We start from the raw sequence: 17,797 nt of genomic DNA, 5'->3' as shown, positions 1-17,797 counted from the left end.
GTCGAGTTTTTCAAAAACAATATATATATATTTGAAATACAATCCGAAACTGATTCAGATTCCTTCATTTGCAGCGATTCAAACTCTCCTCTTAAGGTTTGGAGACAAACCTTTTTCACCTTGTCCAAATCTTTAAAGGAAGGGCCAATGTCATGAAGACCAGGGAAGATGGCAAGATAATGAGCGGAATTTGAACACCATCAAGGTGAACCTTTCTACTTTCCAAGGAGGTAGCAATCTGGAAGAAATAATAGATGGTGCTGTCAGTCCGTGATACATTACCGTGTTGGACTCGGATATACATTTTACGTGACTTTTTCATGATCTTGTGCATCTTTATTTGCCTAAATATTGTAGAGAATGTCGTGTACAAGGGCATAATGATCAAGAATGTTGGAAGTTGCACCCTGAACTGGCCCGTGTGTCACATATTAATGCACGTGTCCTCGAGTTGACACTATACATGCATAGCACATGCGCTCCTGCGGGAAAATCTTCGCATTGGCGTATCGTGACCAAGTCCACAGAGTCTCGCTCCTGCGAGCCTTCACTCGCTGGAGCGTGTCCGCAGGGGCGGGACCCTCTCACACCTGCGCATATATATATATATATATATATATATATATATATATATATATATATATATATATGAACTCCAAAGCTCATATACAAATTTTGTTTTTGAAAAACTCGACCGTGTAATCACACCAATTTCAATCACATTAAAAGAACGCTATACTTGGGCTGGAAGATAGCAATTGTTGGTGAAAAGATTAAAACATTTAACTCTACTTGTTTTGGATCCAAGAATAACATATTCCAATTGATATTCTTTCGGTAAAAGCCATTGGCTTGTTCATAAGTAAATGATACTAACTACATAGCAATTCTAACAAATTCCCATGTTTTCATTTTTCATTTAGAAGAATAGCCCAACCTATCACTCAGAAAAAAGACACTTGGAACTCTCAATTATCAAAATGCCCACTGAATTTCTTTTACCTTTATTTTTGCGTTTAGGGTTCAGAAAAGGGGGTTCGGGGTTCTTTTTTTAATTTTAAAGAGTTCGGGACAAGGTTTCAAGATTTATCAAAATATACTTAAGTCACCCTCCTCCCCCCCCCCCCCCCCCCCCCCCCACACACTACTTCTTAAAATACACTTAATATTCTTTTTCTTCTCCTTGATTTACATAAGTCCCTTTTCTCTCTCTTCAGTGATCGAACACATTCCCGCTCTCTTCTCTCTCAATCTCTACAGTCGATTTTTCTTCTCTCCCAAGCTCAAAAGCTCTCCAGTCGTTGTCTTTAGGTATGTTATCTAATTTGCATTTGTGTCAAAGCATTTTGAGCTCCATATTTCCTTGAAAGTTGATAAAAAGACCAAAAACTTCTCCCCTTCGCTTTGGTAAAAGCAACAACAAGCAATGAATTGGTATGCATGGTTCAATCTGTCACGCATCTTGTCAAATGCTCTTCCTTGCTTACTAATTTGTTCATGTGAGTAACTAAAAAGTTAATAGTGACAATAAAATGTGAGTTTGAATTTTATACTAACTAAAATCAAAAGAAGGTATTTAAAATGTTATTACTGGTTAAACTATATAGACAGTGTAAAAACAAAGTACACTATCAATATAACTTAAATTCATAAAACATACAAATGAACTAAAAGAGTGATGTCTCTAATATCTTCATAAGTTACATAAAATCAACACTTTTTTGCTTAAAAGTATTCACATATCTTACACTAATTAGTTGCGATTACTTTTCAAACTGATATAACTGTTAAACAAGCTCAATAATGGCGGAAGCAAGCATGAAATGTAATGAAGAAGGAATAAAGTAGTAGAGAAGAACTGTGCTCATTTAATGAAATGGAAATCAAAAATATATTCAATTACAATGATCGGTCATATATTTATACAATGTGAACTAATCCAATAACTAACTCTCAATCTTCTACTTCATCTACACGATTAACTTAATATCCTAACTAACTGGATACAGCTGGTAACTAACTATAACCACCTCCTTCATCACTCCCCCTCAAGCTAAAGGATGAAAACAGGTTATTCATCCCTAGCTTGCCAACTAGAAATTCATGTTGAGGTTTGCATAGGCTCTTGGTTAGAAGATCAACAACTTGTTCTTTAGTCCCAACATGTTATGTTTGTATATGCCCTTCTTGTATTTTCTCCCTTACAAAGTGACAGTCAATGTCAAAATGCTTTGTTCTCTCATGGAATATGGGATGAGCTGCTGAATTGCTGCTTTGCTATCATAGAAGAGCCGAACAGGCAATGAAACATCAGTGTCAAGCTCTTTGAACAGTCCAATTAACCAAGTGACTTCAGCCACAGTAACTGCCATGCTTCTGAATTATGATTCAGCTGAGCTCCTGGACACTGTACTTTGCTTCTTTGACTTTAATGATACAATAGCATTGCCAAGCTTGACAATGTACCCAGTAACAGACTTTCTTGTTTCCATATATGCACCCCAATCAGAGTCACAATAGGCTAGTAACTGATTTGTCTGTACTGCTGGCATGAACAAGCCAAACCCTGTTGTTCCTTTGATGTATTTGATGACTCTTACTGCTGCATCCATATGAGACTGCTTTGGTGCATGCATATGTTCGCTTAACACCTGAACTACAAAGGAAATGTTAGGCCTCGTCATGGTCAAATACAATAGTCTCCCAACTACCCTTTGATACTTGCTCCTATCTTCAAGTAATTCATCAACCACAGGAGAATCATTCTGAACAAACTTATCAAACTCTACATATGTAAGTTTATGATTGAACTCTAGCGGTGTGGCTACTGGTTTGCTACCAGCTAATCCTATCTTAGCAACTAACTCAAGTGCATATTTCCTCTGATTCATCAGTATGCCATCTTTGGATCTAGAAAACTCAATACCAAAGAAGAATTTAAGTTCTCCTAAGTCTTTCATTTTGAACTTCTTCTTAAGGTCCTGTCTCACCATTTGAATGTGTGATTGACTAGTACCAGTAACCAACAAATCATCTACATATACCAGTACAACTACTAAGTCACCAACAACTCTCAAAGTGAATAGTCATAGTGAGACTGCACAAATCCCATATCGCATAAAAGCTTCAGTTAGTTTGATGTTCCATTGTCTGGGGGGCTTGCTTAAGTCCATATAGGAACTTATGAAGCCTGCATACTTTCCCATACTCCCCCTGCCTTGTAAAGCCATCTGGAATGTTTATGTATATCTCTTCTAGAAGATCCCCTTGCAAAAATGCATTATGAACACCTATTTGGTAAATATACCAACCAGTTGCTGTAGCAAGAGCAACTACAGACCTGACAGTCACCATCTTAGCAATAAGTGAAAAAGTTTCTTTATAGTCTAATCCTTCAAGCTGACTATACCCTTTTGCTACCAATCTTGCCTTGTACCTCTCAACCTCATCTGATGTCTTAAAATTCACCTTGTACACCCATTTATAACCAATGGGATGCTTACCAGAAGGAAGATCAACAATGGACCAAGTACAGTTGTCCTCAGGATCTGAAATTTCAGCTTTCATTGCATCAACCCACTGAGGATGTTTGCTAGCCTCATGATAAGTATGTGATTAAGATATAGTAGAATAAGCAGCCAAAGAAGATCTATAAGGAGAGGGAAGATGATCATAACTAATGAAATCAGTGACAGAATATAGACAACTAGACTTGGTGTAAAGAGAACTAACATAGTCATCCATCCAAATAGGATATTTAGAGGGCCTAGAGGATTTTCTAGTAGCATCAGGAATCAGAGGAGCTTGAGGAACAACAAGATCAGGATCAGGACTGTGTACCATATAGGGACTGTTATTAGGAGAAAATGGTGCAGAAGAAGCAGTAGAATGAAGAGGAGAAATAGAAGTAGAAGGACTAGAGGATGTAGAAGTAGGAGGACTAGGAGAGAATGAAGTAGTAGGACTAGAAGAAGACACTAGATCAGAGTTAGTAAAATCTAGCACAAGAAATAAATGTGAGACATCATCTAAGACAAATTTGAAAGGAAAAATTTCTTCCTTGAAGACAGTGTCTCTACTGACAAAAAAGGATTTGGAGGACAAGTCATACATGATGTAACCTTTTTGAACAGAAAAGTATCCCAAATGAACAGCTCTAGGACTAAATTTATCCAGTTTTCTCACTTTGGTGGCATAATAGAGGCTTCCAAAGACTCTAAAGTGATCAAGTAATAGTGCTTTATGAAAGAGCTTCTCAGAAGGTGAAAGACCATGTAGTAGAATAGTTGGTAGTCTGTTCAAAGTATAAACAGCACCAGACACACATTCAGCCCAGAATTGTAGTGGTATAGAGGCTTGAAACCTTAAAGCTCTGGCCATATCTAAAATATACCTATGCCTTCTCTCCACAACTCCATTTTGTGGAGGAGTATAAACACAAGAGCTTTGATGGAGTATACCATGGTCAGTTAAGAGTCTATGAACTTGTTCATTAAAGAACTCAGTTCCATTGTCAGGCCTTAAGGTTTTAACACCACAATTAAATTGATTTCTAACAAGAAGAAGAAAGTTTCTGAGTATAACTCCTCATTTAGTTTTGTTGTTCATCAAATATATCCAAGTATACCTTGAGTAATCATCAACTAAGGTCATAAAGTATCTCTTACCATCATGAGTTGGGATCCTATATGGACCCCAAACATCTGTATGCAAAAGATCAAAAGCAGCAGTAGAAACAGAAGTACTTTGAGTAAAGGGCAACCTTGATTGTTTACCAATAGGACAGACTGAATAATCATGTTCATTCAATTGCATACATTTCAAATCAGTTATTCTTCCAAGCACTTTCAAAGGAGCATGACCTAATCTCCTATGCCATAAGGCAGTCTTATCAAAGGTATTTACAGATGAACAACTCACAGTCTTGCTATTAGCATTCAAACTACTAGGAAACACATCCATTGATGCCATAGCATGTTTATTAGTATTTACAATATCTTCAGATCTTCCAGTCTGCAAGATATAGAGTCCTTGATCCTCCTTACCAATCCCCATCATCTTACCATTTGAGAGTTCCTGAAATAGACAAAAGTCAGGATAAAAAGATACTACACAAAACAACTCTTTTGTGATCTTTGAAATTGATAGGAGATTGTATCTGAATTCTGGGACATGCCAATATTGACAAATGGGAACATATATCAAAAAAAGTTATACACTAAAAACTATTAGGTAAGATATGACCTTATTAGATAGTTCTACACTAAAAATACAAATAATATCTAACTAACTTAATGAAATTGCAAGTTTAGATGATATCCAATCATTTTGAATTCAAGTATTATGTCGATATAGTATATTATTTTTTGCCTTTCAAAGGTTGCCAGCATATTTTACATGTCAATGCTACGGTTCTTTTTCTTATATATAAGTTTTAAATAATTTCAGTTTATTTTTTTGTCATATAATTAATTGGCTGAAGTTTACGTGCAAAACACTTAATCCCTCTATCTCAATTTATATAAGTGTTGATCTATTTGGGGAGTCAACTGATTTTCCTTTGACTCATTCAAACATAAATTATTCGAATATTTTAATAATAAAATTTACATATTTGAAAACTACATAAAAGTACTACTTATAAGTCATGCATAATTAATAAATCATAATATATGAAAAAAGTTGGAGAAATCGTAGTAAAAAAAGAGTTGTTTGACTTCCGAAACAGGTCAACTCTCGTATAAATTGGGACAAAGGGAGTATATTGAAACTATGTCTGTGAAATGATGCATGCATATATTATGAACGAAACATATATGATGCATGGACACGCGGCCCTATATTTTTAGGGCGTGACAGTAGGTTATTCTGAGAAGCAGCACATAATATAAATCATTCTGATTCCAATTTTGCAATATTCCAGACAATGAAGAAAGCAGAATTTATTAAACAAAGCGAAGCTTCTCGTAATAGTGCTTTGCACCTTTAAACACACCTACCATTTACAATGATAGAGATATATCAAATCTTTCCTGACATGTTCATAGTAATTATATGTGCAACATTTTTCTCATTCAATGTTTTGGGGTCGTTTGGTACGATAAGAAAGTGATAATTGAATCGTTATGTGAAGAGATTATATTGTTAATACAGCTAGATTGTACATTATTGTTTATAGGAATATTATCCATCTTGTAATTCATTGTATTAGCGACAAAATATTTGGGTATAATCAGCAGCATGCTTATTTTGATAATAAATTGGACCGACTTTCTGTTTCCATTTGTCAATATTGGTATGTTTCAGAAATTTTGACTAACTTTACTCTAAATCAAACGAGCGAGGATCCCTCCGTTTCGTCCAGCTAGTGCCCTTTTAGATACCGACACCTGTTTAATTTAAATTTCAATAGTTCAGATTAATTAATTAAAAAATCTATTGTAACCGTAGTTAAGTGGGACCGCAACTAAGCTTTTCACAGTTTTCAGTTCCCCAAAATCTCTGCTAATTACGTTAACCTTTTTCGACGATAAAGATGAGCAATCACCGCTAGGAAAATCGCCGGAAAGCTTTGTGACAGTTCATGGTTCAGATCTGAATTTTTTAGAACCGGATCTTACTAAGTGTATTTTATGTATTGCATTTACATAATGAACAAAAAAAAAGCAAGTATTTGATTGGGTTTAATCAAATTCCTCTCGTGTCTGCCATGGCTGACAATTGTTTTGTCATCTGAAATGAGGACCGAGAATGGAGTTCTTCCGGGGGCCTGTGGAAGTGATTCTTTGTTGTAGAGAACGAAATGGTCCAATGACTCTAGCATTGGAGAGGTCCAAAAATGTTGGTTTCATTAAGGTTATTCAGTTAGGAAAAATATCATTTTTATTATCAGAACTCCGGCGAGCTTTGAAGTCTCCGGTAGCTTAAAGTGGGAAGCTTATGCAATAAGGGGTCGTTTGGTGCATGGTATAGGCTGGGATATCTCAGCACTAATTTTTTGTACTGTGTTTGATAGGAGATATAAATTTATCCTGAGATAAATTTATACCTCCTATCAAACACGATACAAAATGAAGCATAATCTCAAGGGTGGATATCCATTCTTATTCCACTTATCCCGTGATTATTTTATACCATCTTTTAAATGGTATAAAATAATCCCAAGAGATGAAATAAATTAGTCCCGAGATTATAATTCTGGAATAATTTTGACTACGTACCAAACGACCATTAACAGTAGTATGTAGGTTATAATAGATTTTTTAACGGAAAAAGGATCATATTTACTCCTGTACTCTTAGAAAAGGATTATATTTGTCATTCGTTATATTTTTTTTAATATATTTGTCCATTCCATCTAATTTTAGAGATATATTTACCCCTCCTTTGTCTCCACCTTTATTATCCTACGTGAATATTTACTTCTTACAAATTCAATCTTATCAAATTAAAACCCGACCCATCCACCAAAACCGACCCAACTTGTATATTTTGAACCCAACACTTGTAACTGTCTTCTCATTCACTGCTCCAGTGCCGCCTCTGTAACCACCACTGCCCTCCGTTCTTCTTCACTCCAACAACATTAAACCCCAAATAAAAAAGAGATTTTAATTCAATCCATTGCCGCAAACTAGTAATTGGTGTATGGAATCTGAAAGTACATTGCATTCCGTTTCTCTTCTTGACTTGGAGTTTGATTGGATGAGCTCCCCACCCAATCCTTATTATTTTCCCCCTAATGCCACTGCCCAAACTTGGAGTTTGATTGGGATTTCTGGATAACTCATTTGAATTTTATTGAAGAATTTGCTGATTTGAAGTTCTTTTATGCATTTATATATCACATTGCTATTTGTACATTCTTAAATGTGCATATACAGAGGCATTCCATGTAAATTCATGTATTTTAGCTGAATTTTACTAAACAATCGCAGATTTGAATGGCTAGACCTCCATTTTTTGTCACAAGCTTGTGCACTCGCCAAAATGTTTAACTCCCCAATTCATAACCTTAGTATTGCTGGAACTAGTAGCGGGATTGTGGGGTTGAAGGTGAAGTTGCTGTGCAAAACCCACCACAAATTCATGTATGTGTGTTGGGTCGGTTTTGTTGGATGGGTGTGGGGTTTGATTTGACCGGATTGCATTTGTGAGAAATAAATATCCACGTAGGCGCCATATAGGATAATAAAGGTGGGGACAAGAGAACTAACGGTTCAGCGGTAAATATGGCCCTAAAGTTGGATGAGAAGGCCAAATATATCAAAAAAGTATAACGAAAGACAAATATAACCCTTTTCTGAGATTACAGGGGCAAATATGACCCTTTTCCGATTTTTTAATTTATTAATCTTAACCATTGAAATTTAAATTAGACAGGTGTCTGGTATTTAAAAGGGCACCGGACGAAATGGAGGGCATAAGAAATGGAGGGGATCGAGAGGAGCCTCATTCATTTATGTCTAAATTATAATCTCTATCTATTAAATTTTACTTTATTTATGTATTATCTCTATTAATGACAAAATTCTACTAAGAGTAAAATGAAGAAAAAAATAATTAATTATGCCTTGAATTTTTAAAACTACAAATAATTAGAGACAACTATTTTTAGTAATCACAACAGATAATTTGATATTGATGGAGTGTAAAGTCGGATATGCATGTAGCATTATAATTCGTACAATTAAGTTACTATGTAACAATGGAGGAAATGCAATTATTAAGCATAACTTATCATGTTCTCGAAACAAATACTTACTTTAGTTCTCATATGAAAACTACTAGTTATGAACCAACGTAACTTGATCTCATTATATCTTTTTCTCGTAGAATAATCTTATTATTATGCTGTCGTGCATCCCAGTTATGTTTATCTTGCAAACCTCCAACTTCTCTATTTTCATGGCATGATTCCCTTTATCCTCTATGTATAAATACCTTTAGAAAGTCCTATCATTTCACCCCATTGATTAAATTAAACTTGAATTGGAAGGGCTATAATTTTCCTTAACAAAATGGAGAAGAAGATAATACTACTCTTCTTATACTATGCTGTATTTTTCATGGACTTACAGTAGTGTCAGGTGCACTTCAGGTTGGTTTTTATGCCACTAAATGCCGTGGAGCAGAAAGTATTGTTGAACAAGAAGTGCAACGCTGGTTCTCCATTGATCGTTCAATCACTGCGGCTTTGCTTCAGATGTATTTTCATGACTGCTTTGTGAGGGTACGTATAAACTGCTCCTTTTGTCACAATTTATGACACATTTTGCTTTTCAAGAGTCAAACAAGAATTTTTTTGACCGTGATTAATTCGTATGATTGTTAATTATTGTGACTTATAATACTTTTTATGTAGTTTCTAAATACGTAAATATTTTAAGAAAACATAAAGATTGTATATCTGAATTCACGATCAAAATTAAAAAAAATTGACTCTGAAAAGTCTAATTATGTCATATAAATTGAGACGGAAAGAATAGTTAATATTTTTCCTTCTTTATCTTTATGTAACCTTCCCAATATTTTCATTGCATGTCTATCCTCTGCTTTAAACAAAAAAGACGCAACCAAAAAAAGAATACGTGAGAAGCTGAGTGCTCTCAGGGGAGTTGAACTCCATTAACTAATGGACTGGGCTCCTCTTCATTTCTCCTCTTTTCATTTTTTTCAAGTTTTAGTTTAGATTAGGGACACATAACATAAGTTAAAATTAATGGCTAAGATTTAATTGATTAAAATAAAGTCCTAATCATGATTTAGATAATTAAATAACTTGTTCATAAATTAAATTCTTTTCTCTCTCTTCCTATTTTTTCTCCCACAGCCGTATATATATATTTTTTTAAATTAAATTCTTTTCTCTCTCTTCCTTATCCATTTTCGATTTTTTAGGGATCAAACACTTGTAATTTGTGTGTTTTTCATTGCGGTAATTAGATAGCATTTCTTCCACTACATGAAAATGCCACTGTATGGAGGCTGCTCTAGGGCAAGTTTCATGACATTTTCTTCACAAATTTTATTAGGCTAGGCAAATTGTGTAGCAAAGAGGAAATCTGAGTTGCTTTGAATTATTACAAAAACGTTAATAAATATATGTGAATAAGATAATCATAGTAGTCTTATGATTAAGGCACCTGGTTAATAAAAAATATTGAAGTGTCATATCCCTGCGATTTCTAACTTTAAAGAGAAAATTCCAAATAAAAAATGCAATGAAATGATTAACTCAAAAAAAAAAAAAAAAGGAAGATAAATTGTAAGTTATTAATTCAAGTAAAATTGGAAGATTAGTGATACGGCTGTGGGAGGAAAAATAGGAAGAGAGAGAAGTTTTTAATATTATGGACAAGTTATTTAATTATATAAATCATGATTAGGACTTTTAGTCAATTAAATTTTAGCCATTAATTTTAACTTATGTCATATGTACCTAATATAAGTTAGCACTTGAGAAAATGGAGAGAGAAGAAATGGAGAGGAGCCGAATCCACCAAATATGTCTTGAGTGGGTAATTGGGAATAAGCTAATCTACTTGTCAGAAAGTATATTCTATATTTTATTTTTCCATTTTCCCGTTCTTATTATTGAAATATCAGAATATAATACTATTTTATTTCACCATCTTAATTTCCCCCCTGCTCCCAACCCCGTGTCCTATTTGTGATATAATGAACTTTACGATTTCTCTTCCTTTTCCCCAAGATAGTATCGGTTCATTTTTTTTATTTTTTTTTAAAGACTCATTTGACGCTAATAATTTATGTTTCTAGACTTTCTATTCCTAGTTTAAAAAATTTAATCAACTGACCTCCAAGTTAATTCTCTCGTATAATTATTTGGTTCATATAAAGTAGTTGTAATAACTTTGCATTTGAAGTGTGCTATTCAGGGTTGTGATGCATCAATACTCATAGACTCAAAGGATACTCAGAAACAAGCAATCTGAAAAAGATGCAGGACCAAACCAATCAGTACGAGGATACGAGCTTATTGATAGGATTAAGAACAGACTAGAGGCTGCATGCCCAATGACAGTCTCCTGTGCAGATATCATAGCAATAGCTACTCGGGATTCGGTAGCATTTAACTGGAGGACCTAGCTACCGAATCCCCACTGGGAGGCGAGATGGGCTTGTCTCAAATCCAGCAGAAGTGAACTTACCAGGACCGAGTTTAAACGTGCAAGAAGCATTGAAATTTTTCGAACCCAAAGGGTTTAGCCTGAATGACATGGTGACTCTTTTGGGTGCTCACACCGTTGGAATTGCGCATTGTAGTCTTTTCCAAGATCGATTATCAAGGTCTGACGGGAGTATGGATCCTAACTTGTTTGCTAGACTTAGTAGGACTTGTGCTGCAAGGGGCGATCCTTCGGTTTTCTTAGACCAAAGCACTTCATCTATTATCGACAACGAGTTCTATAAACAAATAAGGTTGAAGAAAGGGATCTTGAAGATTGATCAAGAACTTACATCAGATAGGTCAAGTGCTGGGATTGTTACTAATTTTTCTGTCAATCCGATAGCCTTCAAACAGGCTTTTGCAAACGCATTGAGCAAGTTAGGGAACACACAAGTTCTTGAGGGAAGATTAGGAGAAATCAGGAAAAACTGTAGGGCCTTCAACCCTCCTCAGCAGAAACAACGTCAGCCAAACCCTCCCCGAAAGAACTTCCCCCCCAAAAAGCCAAAGAATCCTCCACCTCGAAAAGGACCCAAGTTTTCAATTCCATTCATTGCACCTTAATTAATATGCCTCTATGATATTATTCCTTACCATCGACGATAATTTATGGTGGCGGAATTCCACTTAAATTGTTGCAAGCATGTATGTAAATTTCGTTTCATCCAAATTTTTATCTTCCTTCTTCACAGATTTGTTTTTTATCAGTTGAAGTTATTGTTTTGGTTAATTTCATGTTTAGTTCGGAAAAAAGGAACCGTGTGTTTTTTTCAAGTGTTGTTTGTTGTATTAGCGGAAATTCTTCCTACTTCTGTTAGATGGAAAATATATTGTTTCAATTTGGGATCAGGCTCTTTGCTCAAATTCTTACTCGGCTAAATGACATGTGTTCCATTTAATATCTCAATGATCTAAGATTAAATTTATTAAAACAAAGGTATAAAACTAGGGAAGATTTGGCAAGAGGGACATTTCAAGTCTTGAATTTGGTGGAAGGCCACTCAATTTCTTTTTCATTTATTTTTCGAGATTAGGGTTTAAAAAAGGGGGGATGGGGGTATATTTCATAATTTTAAAAAGATTGGAGCTTTTAACTTATACACTTCAGTCCCTTTGACTTGTATTAAAATATATATAAAGCCCCTTTCTCTCTCTCTCTCTCTCTCTCTCTCTCTCTATTCCGTCCCTTACACTTTCTCAAATTTGAACTCTCTCAAGCTTCCAACCAAATCTTCCTCTCCCCCAAGCTTTGATATTGTTCAATCATCATCCCTAGGTATTTTCTTTAATTTTGCAACTCTGTCGGAGCATTTTGAGCTCCATATTGCCCTGAAAGTTGTTAACTTTTTCCTATTCATGGTGTTCATAAAGTTCCGATTTTTATTCAAAATTTTGGAAGTTTAGCTGTTTGTTTTGATCATTCTTTTTTTTGTTTTTTTCTCTTTGAAAATGCATTGTGGTCTATTACTAGACTTTTGATCGATTATTCTTGTTTTTATATCGTGGTTGATCAATGTCACTTTATTGTTTGTATATAGATCATAAAGAATGCCTAGAAGTAGAGGAAGAGGAGGAAATATGCTCCCCCGTTCTACTGATATGATTCAAACAGGTTCTAAAGATAAAAAAAAAAAAGAGGTGAAGAAGTTATACAAGATGGAAAAAGAAAAAGAAGTGGAGAAGCTAATAGCGAGGCCTACTCAGACCCCATGGATGATCATAGTGTGGATGGTGATCAAGGTGATAGTTACATTTCTAAGGATGGTTCAATCGTACTAATGGTGATATTGATCCCTTGTCCTTGCATATTGTGCAAAGGCAATTAAAATAAGTATCGTTTGGTTACTTGGCTGGATAATTTTTCCCCGCAAAAGTTTCTGTTAGGAGTAGGCTTACGTTGTTAGCTGAATTTAGACAAGTGTTGAGAGATCAAAAACTCAGGAAAATGTTCAAGCGTTCATGTTTTGGTCAGTTTAGAAAACTGTCACAACACTTCATCAATTTTAATGGACAAATGATCCACTATCAGCTTCTTTGTCATGTGGATGAGAAAAAGAAGCGTGAGATGTGGTTCCTCATCAATGACAAGCCTATATGTTTGGCTTGAAGGAGTTTTCTTTGATAACTAGTTTAGATTGTGGATCCTATCCCAGCCAATCTAGAAAGGACATGGTACTTAAGAAAGGGGCAGAATTCTGCTAAAAGGTTACTTGCAACAAGAAGATTTCACCAAAAAAGCTATTGTATGTGGTAAGAGGTTCTAGGCTAAACAAAGAAGAAAAACTTAAATGTTGTCTTCTGTGGTTTCTGCATGTAATCTTGCTTGCCAAAGATACGACCAAGGGTGTGTAACATTGTTACACCCCGGACTTTCAGTGTTACACCCCGTGCCTCGGAGAAGCACTGGTTAAATTTGAATGTAAGTATGTCGAGTTATGGCTAGGTAAAACAATTTTGGAGTATGAGGAACGAGGCATTATTAAGTATATTGTTTAAGTAAAGGATGATTATGATCTCGTAAGTCGTAATCGGGAAAGACTATTTTGAAACACAAGAACATGGTCATTATCAAGTATAATAAATGATAAATATCATGTATGGAGAATTCCGGAAGATTTCGAGTTCAAGCAAATTGAAGAAAATAAGTTTGACGAATATTTGAGAAATGTTGGGCAGATTTTTAGTCAACTTTGGAGGGGTATATCTCCATGTATATTAGGATTTTTAAGGTGTTTCAAAACCCTAAAATGAGGTTAGTCGAGTCTAGTTTCTAATGCAACAAACCGCTCATCGATAGGACATCGGAGTAGAGAATTATAGACGTTACAAACTGAGCTGACAAAGCAGAAAAACAGGGCTGCTACAGTACCACTAAAGTGCAGCCGACCTTAGCTACTATAAAAGGGGTTAAAACCCCATTTTTCATCATCAAAAATGTCCAAAAATTTCCAGAAACTTCAGCAACAAAAAGGGCTCTTAAATCTCACATAGAAGTGAGGATCTTGAGCAAAATTCAAGCTATGGAATACTAATCGAAGTCCGGACAACATGTAGGTGCGATTATAATTTCAATTTGTGTGGAGTTAGCTTGGGAACAAGTAGATATGGAAGATCTTTCTACCTTAGTAAATACAAGGTATGAATCATTGAATTTCTTTATTTGTCAACATTGATTAAGGAATAATTACACGAATAAAAGTTATAGTTTGTTGTGTTGATGTGTTGGCTTATGGATTGAGGTTTGAAGATAATTTTGGATGAAAATACATATAATTACCTTGTAGAATGTTGAGGATATTGTTGTGGATGTTGTTGGTTGCTGAATTGGAATTTCGGGCTAGGCATATAAACAGGGGAGATGCTGCCCGAATTTCGACAGAATTTAAAAGGATTTTAATTAAGGGCTTAAGACGAGCGTATGATGATGATCCTAACAATAGTATGAATGATTGTATATGTATATTACGAGGCTACAAATGATCTTAAGTGAATTATAAGACAGGAAGTAAGTTCGAAGTCGAGAAACTATCTTCCAGGTATGTTAAGGCTAGTCCCCTTCTTTCTAAAGGCATGATCGTTTCGTTATAAACCTTTGTGTCGTACCCATAATATCATTGATTCCGCAAATGCTAGAAGTCCACGAATTTCGTGATCCTTATGAGGTTATTAAGTTTCTAAAAGCATGATTCTTTTCCTACCAAACTATGCATGAATTCCATGAAAATTTTCATTTCCAAGAATGCTAGAGATTCATGACTCTTAAAGTTTTTATGATGGAAAAGATGAATAATTTTTTTATGATAACCATGATGATGATTATGAGGGATTTATTTATCTAAGCTCCAAGGCATGCAGATTTCATGTTATTATAAGATGATGTTATTCATAGAGATTTCCATGTACATGAGCTTTATATTATTATGAGGTGATTGATCTTACTTTGCAATTTCTTAATTTCCTTCATTGTTGGTAATCTAACCTTATGACCCTTGTTCCTTCAAGGTGGGATAAACGATGATGATTGATCCATAATATAATCGGAGGCTACCGATGTTACACCTCGGAAAATTTTTTCGTTCATGCACAGTGAATTGACTGACGAAGGGCATGATGCATACAATATTTTGACAAGTAAGAAATAATATTTAATGATTCTAAATGAGATTTCAAGGACATTTGAGGTAGGAGACGAAAGTTGTTAAGGAAAGCAAGGTATATGTTGTGTGTCGGGCAAGAATTTAGAGTATCGAATTAATGATGGCTTAATGACATTTTGGAGAAGAGTTATAATGTCCATTATATTGGTAATGAAGTGTTAAGTAAGTGTCAAGAAGGATCCATAAGCCAAATATGAGCATAAGCCATCCCAAAAGGGCGATTTAAGGGAACATTTTCGGATGATCTGACTTGGAGGGGAAAAAACGTCATTATAAGTTTGGAATTTGGAAATATCTCTTGAAATTAAAGTTGTAGATAATTGAAAGAGATTTCTAACCATAGGTCGTGGGCCCTCACAGCATATCGGGATCAAAAGTTATGGCCATTCTACGACAGACAGTTCGGGGCGAAATATCACATTCTGGCGCACTTTGCGGCGCAACATGCGGCTCGCAAGTACGACATGTGGCTCCGCAGTTCCACCGCAAAGTGTGCCAGTGAGAGTTGGTCAGCTGGCAAGATTTTCGACCCAAGATGCGGCTCGCATAGCATGCTTTGCGTCTCGCAAAGCGTGCCACATGTTGTGTCAGTCCAGAATCTTCTGGACCATTATATATAGACCCAATTTCGTTTCTAACTCATTATTTCACCATTTTTGGTCCTAAAACCCTCTAGAACCCTCTCTAACATTTCATCCGCAAGAAAAATCAAAGGAAACCAAGTTAACAACATCAAATTCAAGAACCCAAGTGTGTGAAACTCAAGTAAGATTCATCTTCTTCAAGAAACTCCTAAGGAAGGTGAAGAAGGGTTTTGGTGATAAAGGGAGGATTCAACTCTAAGCTTGTGCCACCATCATCTAAGGTATGTTTCATGGTTTTATTGTGTTGTTTAAGGTATTGGAAAGCTAAGATACTTGGATTGTAGAAAAGCATGGAAAATGAGTTTTGGAAGGATGAGTAGTGTCACTATTGAATGGTAGTTGAATGAAACCATGAACGTTGATATGTCGTGATCATGAGTATGTTATAAATGATGTTTAGACCATGAAATAAGTGTGATGTATGAGGAAAATGTGACGATAAGATAAAACCACTAAATGTGGAGAAATTGGAGGAAATTGGTGGATTTTGCTAAATGTATATAAATGATGATTGTTGGTTTCTATATTGTGATTATGGTTGCGAATGTTTGGGAGCTGAAATAGAATATGGGAAACGTAGTAGAAACAAAGGAAATGCTGCCCAACTTTCCCTAAAAATAGTAGTCCATTTTTATAATTGCTTAGCTAACGACGGCATGAATTCTCTTGAAGGTAGAGACATGAGCATTGAAGGAGAACGAGCAAGCAATAGAATAGCTAAACGACAAAGGTATGTAAGGCTAGTCCCTTCTTTCTAAGGCATGAATCCTATGATGTGATATTCCTTCCTTCTTCATGATTTTCCTATGTATCAAAAACTATGAGACTACGATTATAAAGAGCATCACAAGATAAAGAAAAGAGACACGTTACGAGCATGACGATGTTGATGATGAATCCAAGTCTAGAAGTCATAAAGGTCATGATATGATCTTCATACGAAGTTAATGATCCTTATGTGACTCCTATGATAGTATTTACCTTACCTCTCCATGACTCTCCTACTTTCCGGAAAACTAAGAGCCTATGTTCATGAATAGCCATATGGGATAATATAAGAGGTATGTTACGAATGTAGTAATGATGATGATGAGTCTAAGTCTAAAGATACTAAGGCCTATAATATTATGGTTCTACAAGCTAATGATCCACATTACGATCCATTGATATTGTTCATTGACTACACTCACCTTATATGGTAATTCCTTCAAGGTGAGGCATAATGCTTATGAATGCTCCATAATGGACTCGGGGGTTCTCGACCTTATGTCACCCCGACATTGTTATAGATTGTCCATGAGCCTTAATGCATGTCCTATGACCAATGTTCCGCAAAGTTATGAGTCTATGTTCATAGAAGATTTCATATGAGATAAAGGTGAGAGATATGCTATAGAAACGATAATGGTAAAGATGAGCTTAAGCCGAAAAGATTATAAGGACTATCATACGATATTTATATGAAATTCGTGCTACGAATATGATGTGATTTTCATAGATTGTCTTTGAATTTAAATATGTGAATTAATGAAAGGTTACGATACGCTTATGAGATGTATGTTACGACAATGATAATGATGAGATATACCGATCCATGCTATGATATATGTAATATGGTCGAGCCACTACGTGGCCGAATACGGATATTGTCGAGCCACTACGTGGCTGAATACGGATACTGTCGAGCCACTACGTGGCAGAATATAGATACTGTCGAGCCACTACGTGGCCGAATACGGATATTGTCGAGCCTTACATGGCCGAATACGGATAATGTTATATGTGTATGAGCAGATACGGTA

The 17,797-nt window shown here is 35.4% G+C and overlaps 1 protein-coding gene and 1 pseudogene across 1 annotated transcript; one reads left to right on the top strand and one right to left on the bottom strand.

Annotated features, from left to right (window-relative positions):
* Window positions 1-2,381: 2,381 nt before the first annotated feature.
* Window positions 2,382-2,993, bottom strand: LOC132628553 (uncharacterized mitochondrial protein AtMg00810-like). The gene has a single exon (XM_060344328.1). It carries the CDS (start codon window positions 2,991-2,993, stop codon window positions 2,382-2,384), a length of 612 nt encoding a protein of 203 aa, XP_060200311.1.
* Window positions 2,994-6,750: 3,757 nt separating this feature from the next.
* Window positions 6,751-11,758, top strand: LOC132628552 (peroxidase 44-like; annotated as a pseudogene).
* Window positions 11,759-17,797: the final 6,039 nt, after the last annotated feature.

This window comes from Lycium barbarum, chromosome 2 (genome assembly GCF_019175385.1).
Source record: "Lycium barbarum isolate Lr01 chromosome 2, ASM1917538v2, whole genome shotgun sequence".
In the NCBI taxonomy this organism is placed as follows: Eukaryota; Viridiplantae; Streptophyta; class Magnoliopsida; order Solanales; family Solanaceae; genus Lycium; species Lycium barbarum.
Note: the sequence above shows the minus strand (reverse complement) of the source record. Positions and strands in the feature narration are given on the sequence as shown.